The 15,363-nt window shown below is 34.3% G+C and overlaps 1 protein-coding gene across 1 annotated transcript in view; it reads left to right on the top strand.

Moving 5' to 3' along the window:
- The window catches only part of MCPH1 (microcephalin 1), a 123,805-nt gene that overhangs the window by 22,505 nt on the left and 85,937 nt on the right, over window positions 1-15,363 (top strand). The window contains exon 10 of the mRNA XM_066314907.1: window positions 13,736-13,773. Within this exon, the coding sequence (XP_066171004.1) occupies window positions 13,736-13,773 (38 nt within the window). The remainder of the gene's footprint in view (window positions 1-13,735; window positions 13,774-15,363) is intronic.

Below are 15,363 nucleotides of genomic sequence, written 5' to 3' on the forward strand. Positions count from 1 at the left end.
AAATTAAAATAAATTCTCTTTGCAATATCAATTTTAAAACTGTCCTGAATCTCACTTGAAATATTGTGCTAATAGTCTGGATGTATAACCATAAAACTGAGCTCTCTGGTAACTCGTGGTGGCTGAGTCCATGCCAAGCTGACATCATAAAAGAGGTTGGTAAGCCGGCTGAAACTGAAAAAAGCTGAAAAGTCACTGAAGTTACCTGAAAAATGCCTCTCCCTTTTGGAGGAGTTACTAAATGCAGCAGGTTTTTTTGTTTTATACTGGGTCATTGCCAGTGGATGTTTCTGCAGAATACGGATTTATGCAAGATTTTCTTTTAGGTTCTGGTGAAAGTAAATTTCTTAATTCAGTATTTGAGCTCTATTTGGCTGTAAAAAAGGCAGAGAGGATTGAGTCAGCACTGAATCTTTTTTTAAGTGTTTTCGCTTTGTAAAAGTCTTTAAGTATAAAACTGGTCAGGAAAATAAATATTCATTCTTTTAATCAGTAAGTAGCAAGTCACAATTGAAATGAGTGCTGAGTTCTTTTGAGAATGGAAAATCCTAAAGCACTAAAGGATGTCTACTGTTGTTAACTATATGAAATAAGTTGGGTGTTTTATTGGTAGATACTGGTAGAGTTTCAAAGAGACTGATCACAGATTTTGAAACTTTTTTATTTAGAGGTTTTGTGCAGGCGCAATATTAAGTTGTTCAACATTTTAAACATCCCATCCTGAAGATGGGATATTAATCTCTGTGGACCAGTGATCACTGGATTAAAATTATTATTTAACTTGTCTACATCTTACTACTTTTTTACTCTTTTTTAAAGTATTTATTCCCTTTTTTTCCCTGAATATATTATGTGTCAAATTAATAGCTAGAATGTATCAATCACTCGAGATGCATGTCCTATGGAAGCATTTAAGATAGTGTATTCTTTAGGCTTAAGTATCTCTCCAGAATAGTTTCATTTCCTTGCACAGAAATCTGACTAAAGCTGGTATAGGTAAATCCACAAACCACACTCAATGGCTCTTTCTAAGGCTATTTGCAGAAAGGGTGCTTGGAGATTTGTCAGTTTTGTTGGTACTGATCCCTTCTCCTGTGAAATTACTTAACTAGAGTTAAGTAATAATACATCAGTGCTAATTTTGACTCATTTTTCTTAAGATCTCAATGTAATGATTATATACTGAAGAGAAATAAAAAGCAATATGAAATTCTTTTTTATTGTTCCCCTTTTTCAGATCTGACCTTGCAGTCAGAGGTATCTTTAAATGGTTCTACATGGTGTGTGCTTGCAAAGCATGCTCTATGAGGTGTTTAACAGTAGCAAAGCTAAATAGGTGCAAGAGAAAATTCCTATTCAGTGTTTTGAGATGGCTTCTTTTTTCCACCCATTTCAGCTTGGTGATAATACCATTTCACTCAAATATGTATAAAATAGCAGTGCATAATTTAATTCATGTCATGAATGCTTTTAGAAACTTACTTGAAAGGTTTTCATTGTCAGCTTGACTATGCAGATTCATATGGAGACAATTTTGGGGAAGGACAGGGATTTGACTGAAAAGTAAAATAATAAAAAAACTTCATAAAAAGGTGCTATGTGATTCACCAGGTGCTATGTCTGGCCAATGAGACTGTTGAACTGAAAAGTTTAAATTTTAAGATAATATTGTTTTAAACAAAATCAGACTGTGTAAATGTTTGTAAATAATTATGTTGCAAAACCTCTCTCATGCCAATCAAAATATGTTCTTGAAGCTTTATAAAAGCAACCAAGTATTATACACCATTTTTATTTAATACTGTTTTCCAGTTGCTACAGCTTAAACATTGCAACTTTTTGCTCACTTTTGGCAATGTAAAATTTAAGTTAAACAATGTTAGTTAGTTTCTTTTGCCTAAAGAATAAAGTGGGAGAGAAATGGTGCAAATATTTTTTAAATTTTTTTTTAATTGTATTATTATAAAGAATTTATTAAGATTTATTTAAATCGTAAAAGAAATTCTGTGCTAAAAATACAACTGCAGAAGAAATGCCATTTTCTAGATACTTTCATGTACAAACATTTCCACAAATGTGACTGTGTGACTTCAGAGAGACAATATTGCTGGGAATCTCTTGTGTGATCTGTTAAATTCATTACTTTGCTTCCCAAAATAAGGGACAACTATGTAAATTGCAGCTATCTTTTTTACAGAAAGAGGGTATGAAATATAATGCCTCCTTAAAAGTATTTTAGATACTTGCTGAAATATAATTATCAGGTAATTAGTGTACTTTTGTACAGCTCATTCACTGTGGTGCATGCCACAGCGAACGCTACAATTCTAACTCATTCAGTACAGTGAATGCATTTCAGTAGGCCTTTGGAGTTCACTGTGTGATGGTAAATATTAAAAAAATCATGGAAAAATATCTTCAGGAAACATGACTAGATCTAAGTGTTAACATTATTTACTTCTGTGGTTCTTTCAATTTTTCATATGTGATTTCTTTAATAGAAAGCAAGCCAAAATTCTGTATTTCTCTGCTGTGCTGTTGTTTTATGCTTTTGTTTTCTTCAAAACCTCATGCAGGTTGAGTTTGTTGTAGTTTGTTTTAGCTGAAGTCAAAACTAAGAATGACTTCAGATACTTGTATATGACAATTTTCTATTAAAGTAGTAATAGTTTCTGTATCTATACTCTTTATATAGGCATGCTTATTGTACTCTTAATGTAGAAGATGTCTAATCAAATGTATGTAAAATTTTACTGTCAACAAACAAAAGTCATGAAGACAGAATAGTTTATAATGGCAGCTGCATGCATGTTTGGGGAAGATAAGTAAGATTTTCAGGAATCTTTAATGGCTTCAGAAAAAAGATTTTTGGATTTAAAACAACATTAATCACCACTACCCCGAAACCAGGGCTTTTGGTATGCTCAGAGGCAGTGCATACAGACAAATTTATAAAATTGACTCTTAGTTTTGAGACAGAGTTGGTGAGGATAAACACTGTCGATTAATGCTTGTGAATGTCAGCAGGTGGCTTCCCTGGTCTAGAAATCTAAGTTGATGATATTGGATTGCAGGGATAAAATATACCCTTTATTCATTGTGATGTATTTCTCAATTATTCTGTGAAATTAGATAGATAGTTCTTTGCTGCTTGCATAGGGAGGAGAAAGTGAAATAAATAAAATTCGTCTTAAGGCCAAAAGTGTATTCAAACAAGTTATTTACAGTAGTGGTGAACTGTTGAGTGCTCATTTCATTGCTTATTACCACAAAAAAGTACATTTATCACAGCACCTGCTACGTGTCACAAATTAAATATTTTGTACTTTAAAAAGATCAGAGACTCATTATTATTAACCTTATTATTATTATAAAAACTGCCTTTTTTATCCAAATAAAGATCTGGTTTATAGTTTTAGAGGGATATGAGACATGATGGGTGTTTTTAAAGCATCTAAGAGTCTCACATCACTAGAAATGCAATTGGAATAAATTGTAAACTTAAAAATAACCTTTAAAATACTGTTTTCTGAGTGAAAAGAAGAAACTCTTTAACCATGTGAAAAAGATAAGTGTCGTGAGGGATGATTAAAAACATTTTTACAAAGAAGACACTATGGACGTAACTGAAATTCCTTCAGTTTTGTTTTTAAACAAATTCATCCTGGCTCATATTTCTGTAGCTCTTGGATTTGGGTGAAGGTACATCAACACTGAACTTAAGAGCTTTTTTGAGAGAAGATTTTTACAAGCAATCTAAGCTTATGTGGTAGAACAGATAGTGTGAAGCAGGCCATTGTTAGATCCTGTTATCACAATCCTTTTTTTAATTACTTTATTCATGGCAAAACAAATTTTAATATCCTGAAAAATCTGTAATTATAAAACATGAAGCATCTTGCTAGACATACAGGAAAGTAACTTCATGGCTATATTTATATATGCATTCACAGACTTGTCTTAGATTGTATTGTTTTAGGGGACAACATTGTTTTATGTTTTCCTTCCAGTTTTGATTTTTATTTGCTTTAAATAGGTACATATTTAAATACTGATACTTGAAATGTTATTGACTTCGAGACACAAATGAATAGGACAGTGAATTAGACAAGGTGGAAGCATGCAAGCTCTGTTACAGTTAACAAAGAAAAAACTGGAACTAGCTCCCTTTATGGTTTGGGGAAAATGCTTGATGTAATGGGAGTGGTCAGAGGATAACACTGAGAAGAAATGCCTATGAATTCCATGGTTTGGGACAGTTTTTAAAAAAATACTTCTGATATGGTTAATCACATGACTATTTTTACTCAAACTTTGCAAGGCAATTCCCATTCTGAATTTACTGAAGCTAGTGAATTTATCCCCTGTACTTCTCCCACATCAAGTGGAGGACTTCCAGGACAGAAGCCATACCCTTGTCATCTGCCACTCTACCTTATATTGCAAGCTTTGGGCCATATCCTAATGTCAACAGCTTTGTTATCACCCCTTAGGGATGCAGCCATTCCTGACAGAATTATCTCCTGTAGATGAACCTAATGACTTGATTTATGACCTTGGGTCCCTAGAAATCATTCTCTTTATGGTAGGTTTCATATTAGCTATTTGGGACTACTTACTGAAGTGCTGTGGTCTATTTCTTAAATTTTAAAAAGTGTCCTTTAAAATCAGTACCTTTCTAGGGCAAAAGGCACATGCTCCTCTCAACTCAAGCTGTTTCCTGTTGTTCCAGGGATACTTGCAGCTGCTGTTCATACTCTTATATGTGTTGTTGTTTGGAACACTGGAAATGTGCTGTGACACTGATACATGAGGTGGTTGACTGTAGCTTGTCATCTTAGCAGGCAGGATAGTAAAGATCCAGGAACTAAATTTTCCCAACTTTTTATATAAAATTGTCATTAAATTTCTGCTCACTCAACAAATTAGCATAGTGATTATTTCTTAGAACCTTCCTCCAGAAGAAGACATAGAGGCTTAAGTAGGTGAAGAATTTTAATTTTTTTTTTTTTTTGTCTTCATAGAAGTAAGGAGGAAAAAACCCACTTCACTGTTCTTTTTTTCTTTTTTTCCCCCAGAAGATTGGTAGGTTTGGTGACTTTTGATTAAGAGTCTATTTATGCAGTTTCAAGTAAATTCAAATCATATTTTTTACTACTACTTTTAGGCAAGTAGGAAATTGCTCAAGATCTATCTGTGGTGAATGGTAGATAAGGATAAGCACCAAGAATAATATCCTGGAATCTAAAGTTATTTGAAGTAAATTTATGTCATCTCCATCCTTTTAAATAGAAGTCTGTGGCACTCTTTGATTTAATGATGGAAGGAAGGCTTAGGTGCAAAAAGTAAATGCAGCTTTCTGGCTCAGAGCATGAGGGGAACAGTACAGAAATATTGTGCAAGAAGTAATTTCATAGAGTCCATGCTTGAAGCATACCTCATTGCTGAAGATATGTATGATGAGGTGCACTCTGTTCACAACCATCATGCCAGAAAACCACATAATCCACTGGTCTGCAGCTGGCTTGGCAGAGAGTAACTGTAAAACTGAAACTGTTTTCCCTTTTGGAATCAGCAACTATCAGGAGAAAAAGAAACTGCTGCTTAGATCCTCTTTTTTTTTTTTTTTTTTTTTTTAATTTAGCTTTTTTTAAATTAGTTTGGTGATTGCCTCCTTAAATGGAGCCCTTATCTTTTGTTGAGATAGTGCTCTAATTAATCAGAATATAAGATCCCAGGAAACTGATTTCTTAATCCCTCCTCATGACACTAGTTTTAATCTATTCCCACTGCAGAAACTCTTTCCCCACGAATGTATTTTTCCCTTGATGATGAGAGCAGCTGAACCGAGGCAGGTACATGGCAGGTCCTTGTTTTTATGGCTGCAATGTAGCTTCTTGTGTGTCCAGGGAAGGCTGGCCAGCAGGAGGACATGTAATACAGGCAGCATCACCTTAAAGATATTTCCCTAAATTTTCTTGAGCAGTTGCTTTTGGATATGAATGGCTGCATATGCAGTCCTGGCTCCCACTCCTTGTCATCAACCTGTGTTTGTGCTCAAGGGGTCCCTATGGGCAACTTCATCCCCGGGAATATGTGCAGATGAACAGGTTTTCTGTGCTGATGACCCAGATCCTTTTCCCTATGTAAACCTGTTGGTATCTTGCCTGTCTCTACAGGCTGGAAATCGTTTTGCTAATGGGTTGCCTTTCTAAATTACAGTCTTGCAGCTCTTGAAAATTGTTGAGAATCAGTCTGAACAAAATCCATCAGCATTTGACATGTCTTCATTAATATTTTTTTAATAATTTAACAAATATCTCCATCCTTTTCTGCATTGAAATTAAACATTTGATAGATTATTGGTGTGATCTTTGTAGAATTGAATTATGAGCTTACAAACAAATCTGTGTGGAACAGAAATATAAATATGTAATCAGTCAAATAGGAAAAAGTCTTGCAACACATTACATATGCACTACAAAAATCTTTTGTAGTTTCAAAGATTTGTCTGGAAGTCTGATTAATTCTTAATCCTTTGAGATACTAAAAAAAAAAATGGATTAGGTTTTAAAAAAATTATTATTCTACCCTTCCTAATATTGCTGTTGCACTTTAAAGTGTGAGGTAAATATTGTCCAGTTGTTTACCATATGGCCTAGAAGGCTGCAAAACTTTAAGTCGGGTTGTTGATTATCATCAACGAGTGGGTTAAAATCTTGTCAGCAAAGTATTTACTGAAGTTTAAAATCTTGTTTCTTAACACAAAGTTAACATAAATCCTGGCTTGAGTCTTTTGGACTGCAGACATCTTCATCTCAAATCCCACTCATTGTTGCATAGTTGTCAGTCTCCAAAAGACTTCAACTATCCAAATTAACCTCACACTGCGAACAGTTGTGCAAACCCACATGTAACAGTTGGGGTGAAGCAAAATGGTTCTTTCCCTCTTAAAGTGGTTCCATATCTACAGCAGCCTGCACAATGGAGATGTTTCTCTGTGCCTCAGTTCTTCCACTCAATGGCTCATTGTGAGTAGAGTTAATGAGCCAGTGATGTCTCCAATGAAGTAGCTGAGGCAAACATTAATTTCTAATGAACCTTCTGTGAAGGGTGGAAATGATCATTACCACAAATTGAATGCTGACATGGTCTTAAGTATCAAGCAATTAATTTTACTGAAGCTACTCTACTGTTGCCCACTACCCTTGTGGCTTTTTTTTTTTTTTTTTTTTTTTTTTTTTATCTCAAAGTAAGGCCATAGAGGTAGACTTATAAAGTCAGCTGTCTGGAGGCATCATTCACTTCACTGGATCATTATGAAAGCATAATCAATTTTTTTGTTTGAACAAGATGAAACAGATTCATTCTATATAATAGTTGATTTTTTTTTAGAATTATTTGTAGAAGGGTAAAAATTAGTTTTCTTAATCTTATTGAGGCTGGGATTGGTGTGGGGAGAAGTTCATATAGCCTAAAATTTCATCAGAGAAAGGTTAACTGTGCATGACTTTTTCACAGATCTTTTGAGAAGTGAGTATACATTGGACATTATTTGGTACTAATAACAGAATTAATTTGTGCCTTAGTGTTGTCTTTAAAATGTTTCTGCTTGCCTATACAAATTTTCTGTGTAACATAGCCCTAGTTCCTCTTTTTCCTGTCTTGTGACTTTTTGGAGGGTGAACAACTACTGTTCCTTCACCTGAGCTTTCATCTTAGAATCTAATCATGTTAGAATCTAAACTATAAAGTAGCTTTCTCTTCCTCTTAGCATTCCACTTCCTGAGGTTCTGTCACACTGGTAATCCTGCTGTCTCTTTCTGATACTAGAAAAAGGTTCTTCACCCAGAGGATGGTCAGGTACTGGAACAGACTCCCCAGCGCAGTGGTCACAGCACCAGCCTGACAGAGTTTGAGAAGTGTTCAAACACTCAGGCACACAGTGTGACTCTTAGGATGTCCTGTGCAGGTACAGGAGTTAGACTTAGATGATCCTCGTGGGTGCCTTCCAACCAAGGATATTCTATGGTTTTGCGGTTTCCTCGGGTTTCACATAATGAGGTAAAGACATGAAACTTTCCTAGTGAAATACAGTAAAGAACTGGGCTGCTGCTTTTCTTGAGTGATGCGGACCCGGAAGTCAGTTACTAATTTGTACCTGCTAGAAAGGCTTGGGCTTTCCATTGGGGTGAAAATCACTACTGCCTGTGCTTGTAGAAATAATAATAGTAATGTCATGCTGATTGGTGAAAAAGTTTTTTGGTTGCAGTCAAACGACCGGGAAGGAACATCTCTCCCCTTCATTTTTGACTATCCTAATGAAAAAAGTCCCTCTTCAGTCTTGCTAATGATCGCAGAAAGGTAAACCTGTCCTTCAAAGTTGCAGAACGCTGGGAAAGCTATCCTTTGCTACAATTTTGCATCCCTATGGTTGGAATTTTTTATTTTTCTTAAACATACTGGTTAGCTATGATTAGTTGCATATAGAAAACTGAAAATATCAGAAAGTTGTGAACTCTGACACTGCTAGCCTGAAAAGTCCAAAGCTATTCATTCTCTTTTATCTTTCAACAGAAGTTCTAGGGGTTCCTATGTCTTCAGTTACAAGATATCTCATTATTTTCTTGCATTTGGCAGTGAAGGAAAAATTATTCCCAGGCGCCTGTCATATCATCTAATTTTTCTGTCTTCTAATAGACTACTTTATTTTTTCATTTTTCCACATGGCAATACTGGATTTGGTTAGGATGGGCTTGTTTTTTCACATCTTTCTAGGACCAAAGCAGAAGTACCATTTGGTGAGGAAATTACAGTTGAAACTGACTTTTGCAGCCAGAGAAAACTTGAAAACTATCAGTATCAAAGGACTGATAAGAGAAAGGCCAGCCAGAAAGTAAATTACAGCTTTGAATAATTGCTGTTTAAAAGTACTGAATAGTAATCATTCATTACAATTAACGATTATTTTCAGCTATGAACCACAATTACTTGAATAAATTAATGTAGTACTACTTATAAATTGTTTCTAAAAGCCTTAAGGTTTTGGGTCCTCATTCTTAAATACAAGCAGAGTGAAATTAACCTGATTTTTTAATATTCCTATGCTACATACAGCTGTCTTTTGGTTTGTATACTAATAAGACTGAAGATTATTGCTTCTGAAATGCAGTTGTAAAGATCAAAATTGAGTATAAGGGTACTAAACAAATTTCAAAAACGTCTGATGGACCTAGAATAGCCAGAGAAGAAAGGGATTTGAAGATCATAAAACAGATAGTATAATATACTCTTCCTTAAACTTTCTTGCTCACACATGCACTGTTTTTTTCCTGCCTGCCTCCCACCCTCCAAAAGTTTTTTATCCCATGTATATCAGCCAAACAAACTAGGATGTCTTGTTGAGTCCTGAAGTTGAAGATCATTTCATTCCACTAAAACATGTATCTGAGTTTGAGGCTACTCTGAGGCTTATTTCTTTCAGAACTTTAGTCAACTCTTAAGGCACAAGAGGAGCATTTGGACTAAGTAATATGCAGTTTAAAAGTGCTTTAGTTGAAATGGTTTCTTGAAAAATATTTGAGACCTGGGTTCTTGAGACTAAGACAAATGAGATCTAATATACATAGGTTGGAATTTAACCAGTAACAAATCCAAATCTACTCCTATCAAATTAGTTCTTTCCATGAATACACTTTATTCTTGAGAACTAGTCTGGAAAAAGATTTTATGGTCTCATTTTCATTCATTTGTCACTTATGAAAAAGAGCTCATTACTCATGCTTATTGAAGCAAAGTTTGAGTTCACCTTCTTGCAAAGCAGGTTGTACAAAACAGGACTTTTTTTCTTCTTGTCCTTCAGCTCCAAGAAACACCAGCTCAAATGTAGAAGAGAAAAAGAATACATTTTGATGTTGGATACCTCTTTTGTGGTGTCGGTTAACCATATAGAAGTATCACTCATAAGTACTGGAGAGATTCAGAAATACTGTTTCCTTCTAGCTACTGAAATGAATGTTCTACATTACAGATGACTTAGAAAAACTTGTTGGCAGACAATAATGAAGTACTTAGTGCTTCTAAGAAATATATAAAGGAAAGCTGAAGCTGTCATTTATAATGAAGTCTGTATTCCAGACCTCAAAAATAATTCAGAAATAAGCGTGTGCTCTGATTCAGAGTATGGATATAACTCTTCGGTATTCAGAGATTAATGGTAAATAAAAGGAACAGTTAACTTAACACCACCTTTTCCAGTGTTCTATTAATAATAATCTTGCTATAAACAGGCATTAGAACTCCTAATGATGCTCACCAGATGTCTTTTTGCTGGTCAGAAAAGTAAATGCTCTTTTTTTTTTTCTTTTTTTTTTTTTTCAATAAAAACAACACGTAAAATAAAACAGACACAAAAAGCACAGAAGAAAAATTGGGTATTAGGGGCTAGGGGAGAAAGCAATTAACTTGAAAAATGTAGAACTGAAAATTAGAACATAGTTTGGCTAAGTTTTCCACTTTGTAACTGTAATTAAAGAGAACTGCTTGTCTTACTGAAGCAATAAAACAAAATATTGTCTGCTTAGCAAATGACCTTTAACTTGCAAAAATATGCAGTTCTGAATGCAAATGAAATAATAGCTTGAAAAAATTAAATTTATTTCCAATTTCTACATTTTGTGTTCACCCTTCTGCATTCTTCAGTCTTTGAACTACTTCTAAGTGCCCTGAGAAGACATTTGTTCAGAATATTCACTGCATCATCTTGTACATGATGTGTTGTAACATAAAAGCTGCAATTCAAAAGGCGACCTTGCAGGTTAAGGTCAGGACAGGCTGTAGATTTCCTGATTTGTGTGAATCCAGTATTTTTACTCACCTATAGACAAAGTATTAAGGAATTGCTAACAAACATTTCTGCTCTGAAGTGAAGAAGCAGCTGTAGTATCTCATGCTGCGCTGGCCTTGGTTTATAGTATGGCTTCTATTTAACCCAATTTTGGCAAAAGTAGTGGTATGATTAGTAATACTTTCAAAACATTTATAAAAAATTGCGAGGAAGGATATTTTTCTGCACATTCTGAACTGACACATCAGGATCAACTTTAGAGCTAATGCTAGACAAACACTCTCAAGAACCTAGTGCAGTTGCTCTGTGTGGATTTAACTCCAGATTTTTAGACAAGGACCTTTGACTGTGATGGCAATGAGGACTGGCTTCAGGGAGTATTGGAGAGTGTCATGACCATGCTGAAACATACACATTTGACGTAGATGAGTTTTTCCACCCAGAAAGACTGGACAGAGCAAAGCGAAACCTTGTTTTTAAGCCTTGTTTTTTGCCTTCCCAGGCTGTTACAACCCAGAATCCTCTAATGCTCATGAGTTTATGGAGATCCTACAGTGTGTAATAAGACAGTATGAGGCATATACTCATAACAATGTGGCCTCACATCTGATTTTAATCATCTGACATAACCTGTGCAGTAATGTGCAGTCCTTTTACCACAAGAACCCTTACTCAGTGTGTTATTAGATGTCTTTTTGGAGTGTTTATTCTCACATTTTGAATGTATGTAACTTAATACTAATGTATTAATGTTATGATAGATATATTTCATGCATATTATTGCATTGTATTTATTTTTGCTCAAATTCTTTACATATAAAACGCCAGTGTAGAATTGAGTTGGAACTTCCAAGAGCAATTAAATGTGGCTGCTTGTTTGGAGTTGGAAGTAATGCAGTAGAAATTCTTTTGGCTAAGAATAGAACCAAATTTGATTAAGATAAGTGCATATTCTTTTCAGCTGTCAGGCTACAAGTAGAGTAAGACATCATCAGTAAGTATTGCTGGCAACAAGCTAGAATTTGGAAACTTTTATTTCCAAAAATATTGCATAGAATTTCTTTCAAATATTTCAATGCAAAAGTTCTGTCCTTTTTTTCTTTTGAAGATTTATTCTGTTTAATTGATACTTGGGGTTATATTTTCACACTGTACACATAGTCAGTTTGAAGTATTGTAGAGCTTACATAGTGTGGTCTGAGTGCACAATCATCATGAATTTTAAAAATTATTGAGTATGCTGCATTGCCTTACTTCTGAAGTCTTAAGTAGTATCTAAATTTTGTGGGTTTTAAATGTACACAGAAGGAAATTACCATGTGTATGTTGAAATTACTACAACTTGTGTTATCTTTAATCGACCTTGTCAATGGTATCTAAATTATGTTCTATTTATGCAAAGAGCATTCATATAATGAAGTCATGGTGCACATTATTATTCTACATTCTATTAGTCTAACAGTCTACATGAGTAATTCCAACTCTTTCCTTAAATGTGACAGATTACTTGGTTGTTCAACAGAGAACTGTTCTGTATTGATAACAGAGGTCAGATGGAATTGCATCAGATTTCTCTCTTCTGTTCTTTGATTCATTTGTGGTTAAAATGAGTTGCCCTGAAATTTATTTTTTTTTTTTTGCCTGTGCTCCCAATTCAAAATATTTGTGTACTCTTAGCTCAGTACATTACTCAAAATAAAACGAATTTTAGCAGAGACTTTAGGAGCTTACCACTTGTGGTTATGGTAATATATAGGGAGGCAGAAGTGGGAGTTAATATTTCATTTAGAGCAGTAGCTATATGGAGAAATAATTCGAAAATATATACTGATTTTGAAAATTAGAATGAGTTTTTTTTTAATCATTGTATAAAATTCAGTCTCCTTTTTCTACAAAATTAAAATGTTTGTATCTATATATTTGTGCATGTTTATTTAGCTACAAGTAATTCTTAGCTAAGACGATCCAAACTTCTTCTTACATATGTTTTTTGATGACTATGTTCTGTGTAGTTATGTATTTCTCTGATACTGCTAAAATTCCTGTTCATCCCTGCCTTTGTGCATACTGAAGGCTTTCATGGTCACAGGTGATGAACTTCCTCCTCTTCTGACCTCTGTAATAATAATTCTTCCCAAGCTTATTTAAAGTCCATGTGGGGCAAACATTCCTGCTTCTCACATAAGCTATGGGGAGTATTGCAGAAGGGAGGAGTGCTTTTTAAAGTGTCTCAGAATTGCTGATTTTAGGTTTGCTGTATTCTTTGAGTATACTTTGTGTGTAAGATTACTTGGACAACTTTTTATTCACTAGAAAATACTTTCACTAGAAGAGTGAAAGAATGTTTACTTAACCTCGACATAAAATACTGGAGTTTTGCTGACACCCCCCCGCCCCCGCCCCCCCCCCAATGCACTATCAAAATATAAACAAAATCATTAAATTGTATTTCTTTTTTCTGAAGCATTTCTACCTTTCTTTTGGAAGAAACTGGAATTTTAAATTACAGGTTTTCTTCGTTGTGGTTAAACTGCGTTTATGAAAATTCAGTAGACCAATACTGTCCTTATTTCTGTGCCATCTCAGGCTTGAAATCCTTTGCATTTTGCTTTTACTAAAAAAAGCTTACATTCCTGTCTTCTGTTATATGGTATGCTTTGATGTAAAACATGATTGAAGGGTTTTCCTTCCATGTCCCCAAAGTTTAGTATTTCTATTATATGTGTTAATTAGTATAGATATAAAGTTAATCACTCTTCCCCAAGTGATATTATAGTTATGAAGTAGTTTGCACCTTTTAACATAACATTTTCTAATTTAAGGGCTTTTTTCAAAGGAGAGTTTTTTTCAGATTTTTGATTTTTTTTCTTGTTTCTTTCATTTCTCTAGCCAACAAGGACACTAGTCATGACAAGTATGTCTTCTGAGTAAGTATTAAGCATTTTGACTCTTTATTCAGCCCACTATTTAAATTTGAATGTGGATAAGTTTTTTATGCCTATAGAAAATGAAATTTATCTTTGGGCTCTGCACTTTATTTCATTCTGTATTGTAGCTAGAAACTTGCTATGTCGTTGTTATTTGCACTGTAAATGTACGTTTTTATTGCTGTTGTGGAGACTGAAGTAGCTCCATAGGTGAGTTCAACAGGGCTTCAGAGCAATAAAACTAAAATCTTAAGCAAGTTTTGAATTTTTCTGAGGGAAATGTGAATAGTAGTTGTATGTAGTAAATACTTCAACCCAACACAGCCTTTTTGCCCTACATTTTAATTATTTCTATTTAAAAAGTCATAATCTGAAACATCAGTTTAAAATGGGGGTTTTTTCATATGAATAGTTGCAGAATAAATATCAGTTGTAGATTTTTTAGTAACTTAGATTCAAAACATTAGAAGCAGCTGCCACTGCATATTTTGGGGGAGAGTTAATAATTTTTCTGGCATGCTCTTATCATTCTCTTAAAAGTCTTAAAGTGTAAGGAACATCCAACAAAAACATGATTCCATATTTTATACTACACTTGCTTACAGTTTTTGAATTCTTTTTCAAAACTCAAGATGTTTATACTACTCAAAACTCTGTTTCAGGTTTGATGTAACTAAATGTTGACAGTTACATGGAAATAAATACTCAGAAACAGCACTTAGTGGCTATGCTTTCAGAAGTTTTTTGTAAAAGGTTGTCAATAGCTATTAACAAGTGTACTTATATATGTCAGAAACATAAAACAGAATTAATATTTTTCTTCTCTTTAATATGATTGGATGCTAGTAGCACCAGGACTATAAAATGAGCCTCACAAGTCATGCAATGTGCAATCTCTGTGGAGGAGGTAAAGATCATCACTACAGTGCAGATAGTAGGGGAGAACAGATGCTGTGGTCTGCCTGAAAGAGAAGAATAAATATTGGCTGAGCTGGGGAAATTTATTTTTGTTTAAAGAGGTCATTAATATATTATTGCTTTCATGTTCTTATATGTTGACTTTTCCCACTACCCAATTATTATTTCATTAAATTAAATTGTCTGGGGATAACGATTGCTTTTCTTCAGAACCTTTTCATCAAGACTACTTTTGGCTGACTACAATTGTAGGCATTCATCAGCTTGTAAGTGGGTGAAGGGGAAAAGATTGCTTCTGAAACAACTAAAGAACAGAAAACGGTCCTCCAAAACACAGCCCAGTGGTCAAAAGCCAATTCTACCCAGTAGCTACAGCCTCAAAAGTGGTTCATTAGAATTTACATTTTAAGATGCATGAGTTCAATGGTTTCATAGCATTGGGTTCTGAGATTATATTAAATGCTGCTCACTGATTCACAACCACACTGATTCACACTGAATTTTATGACTTAAAAATTCAGTGAAATTTTGCTGTAATTCAGTAAATTTTCATCCACCAGTTTTTGCAGCTGTCTCAAATGTAAACTAGTGAGTTTTCACTGCGGTTTGTAAGACGTCCTTGATTCAAGACTTGTACAACACAAATTTTTCTTCTTGTTGTAAGGAATTTTC

The sequence above is a fragment of the Sylvia atricapilla genome, chromosome 3, assembly GCF_009819655.1.
Source record: "Sylvia atricapilla isolate bSylAtr1 chromosome 3, bSylAtr1.pri, whole genome shotgun sequence".
Taxonomy (NCBI): Eukaryota; Metazoa; Chordata; class Aves; order Passeriformes; family Sylviidae; genus Sylvia; species Sylvia atricapilla.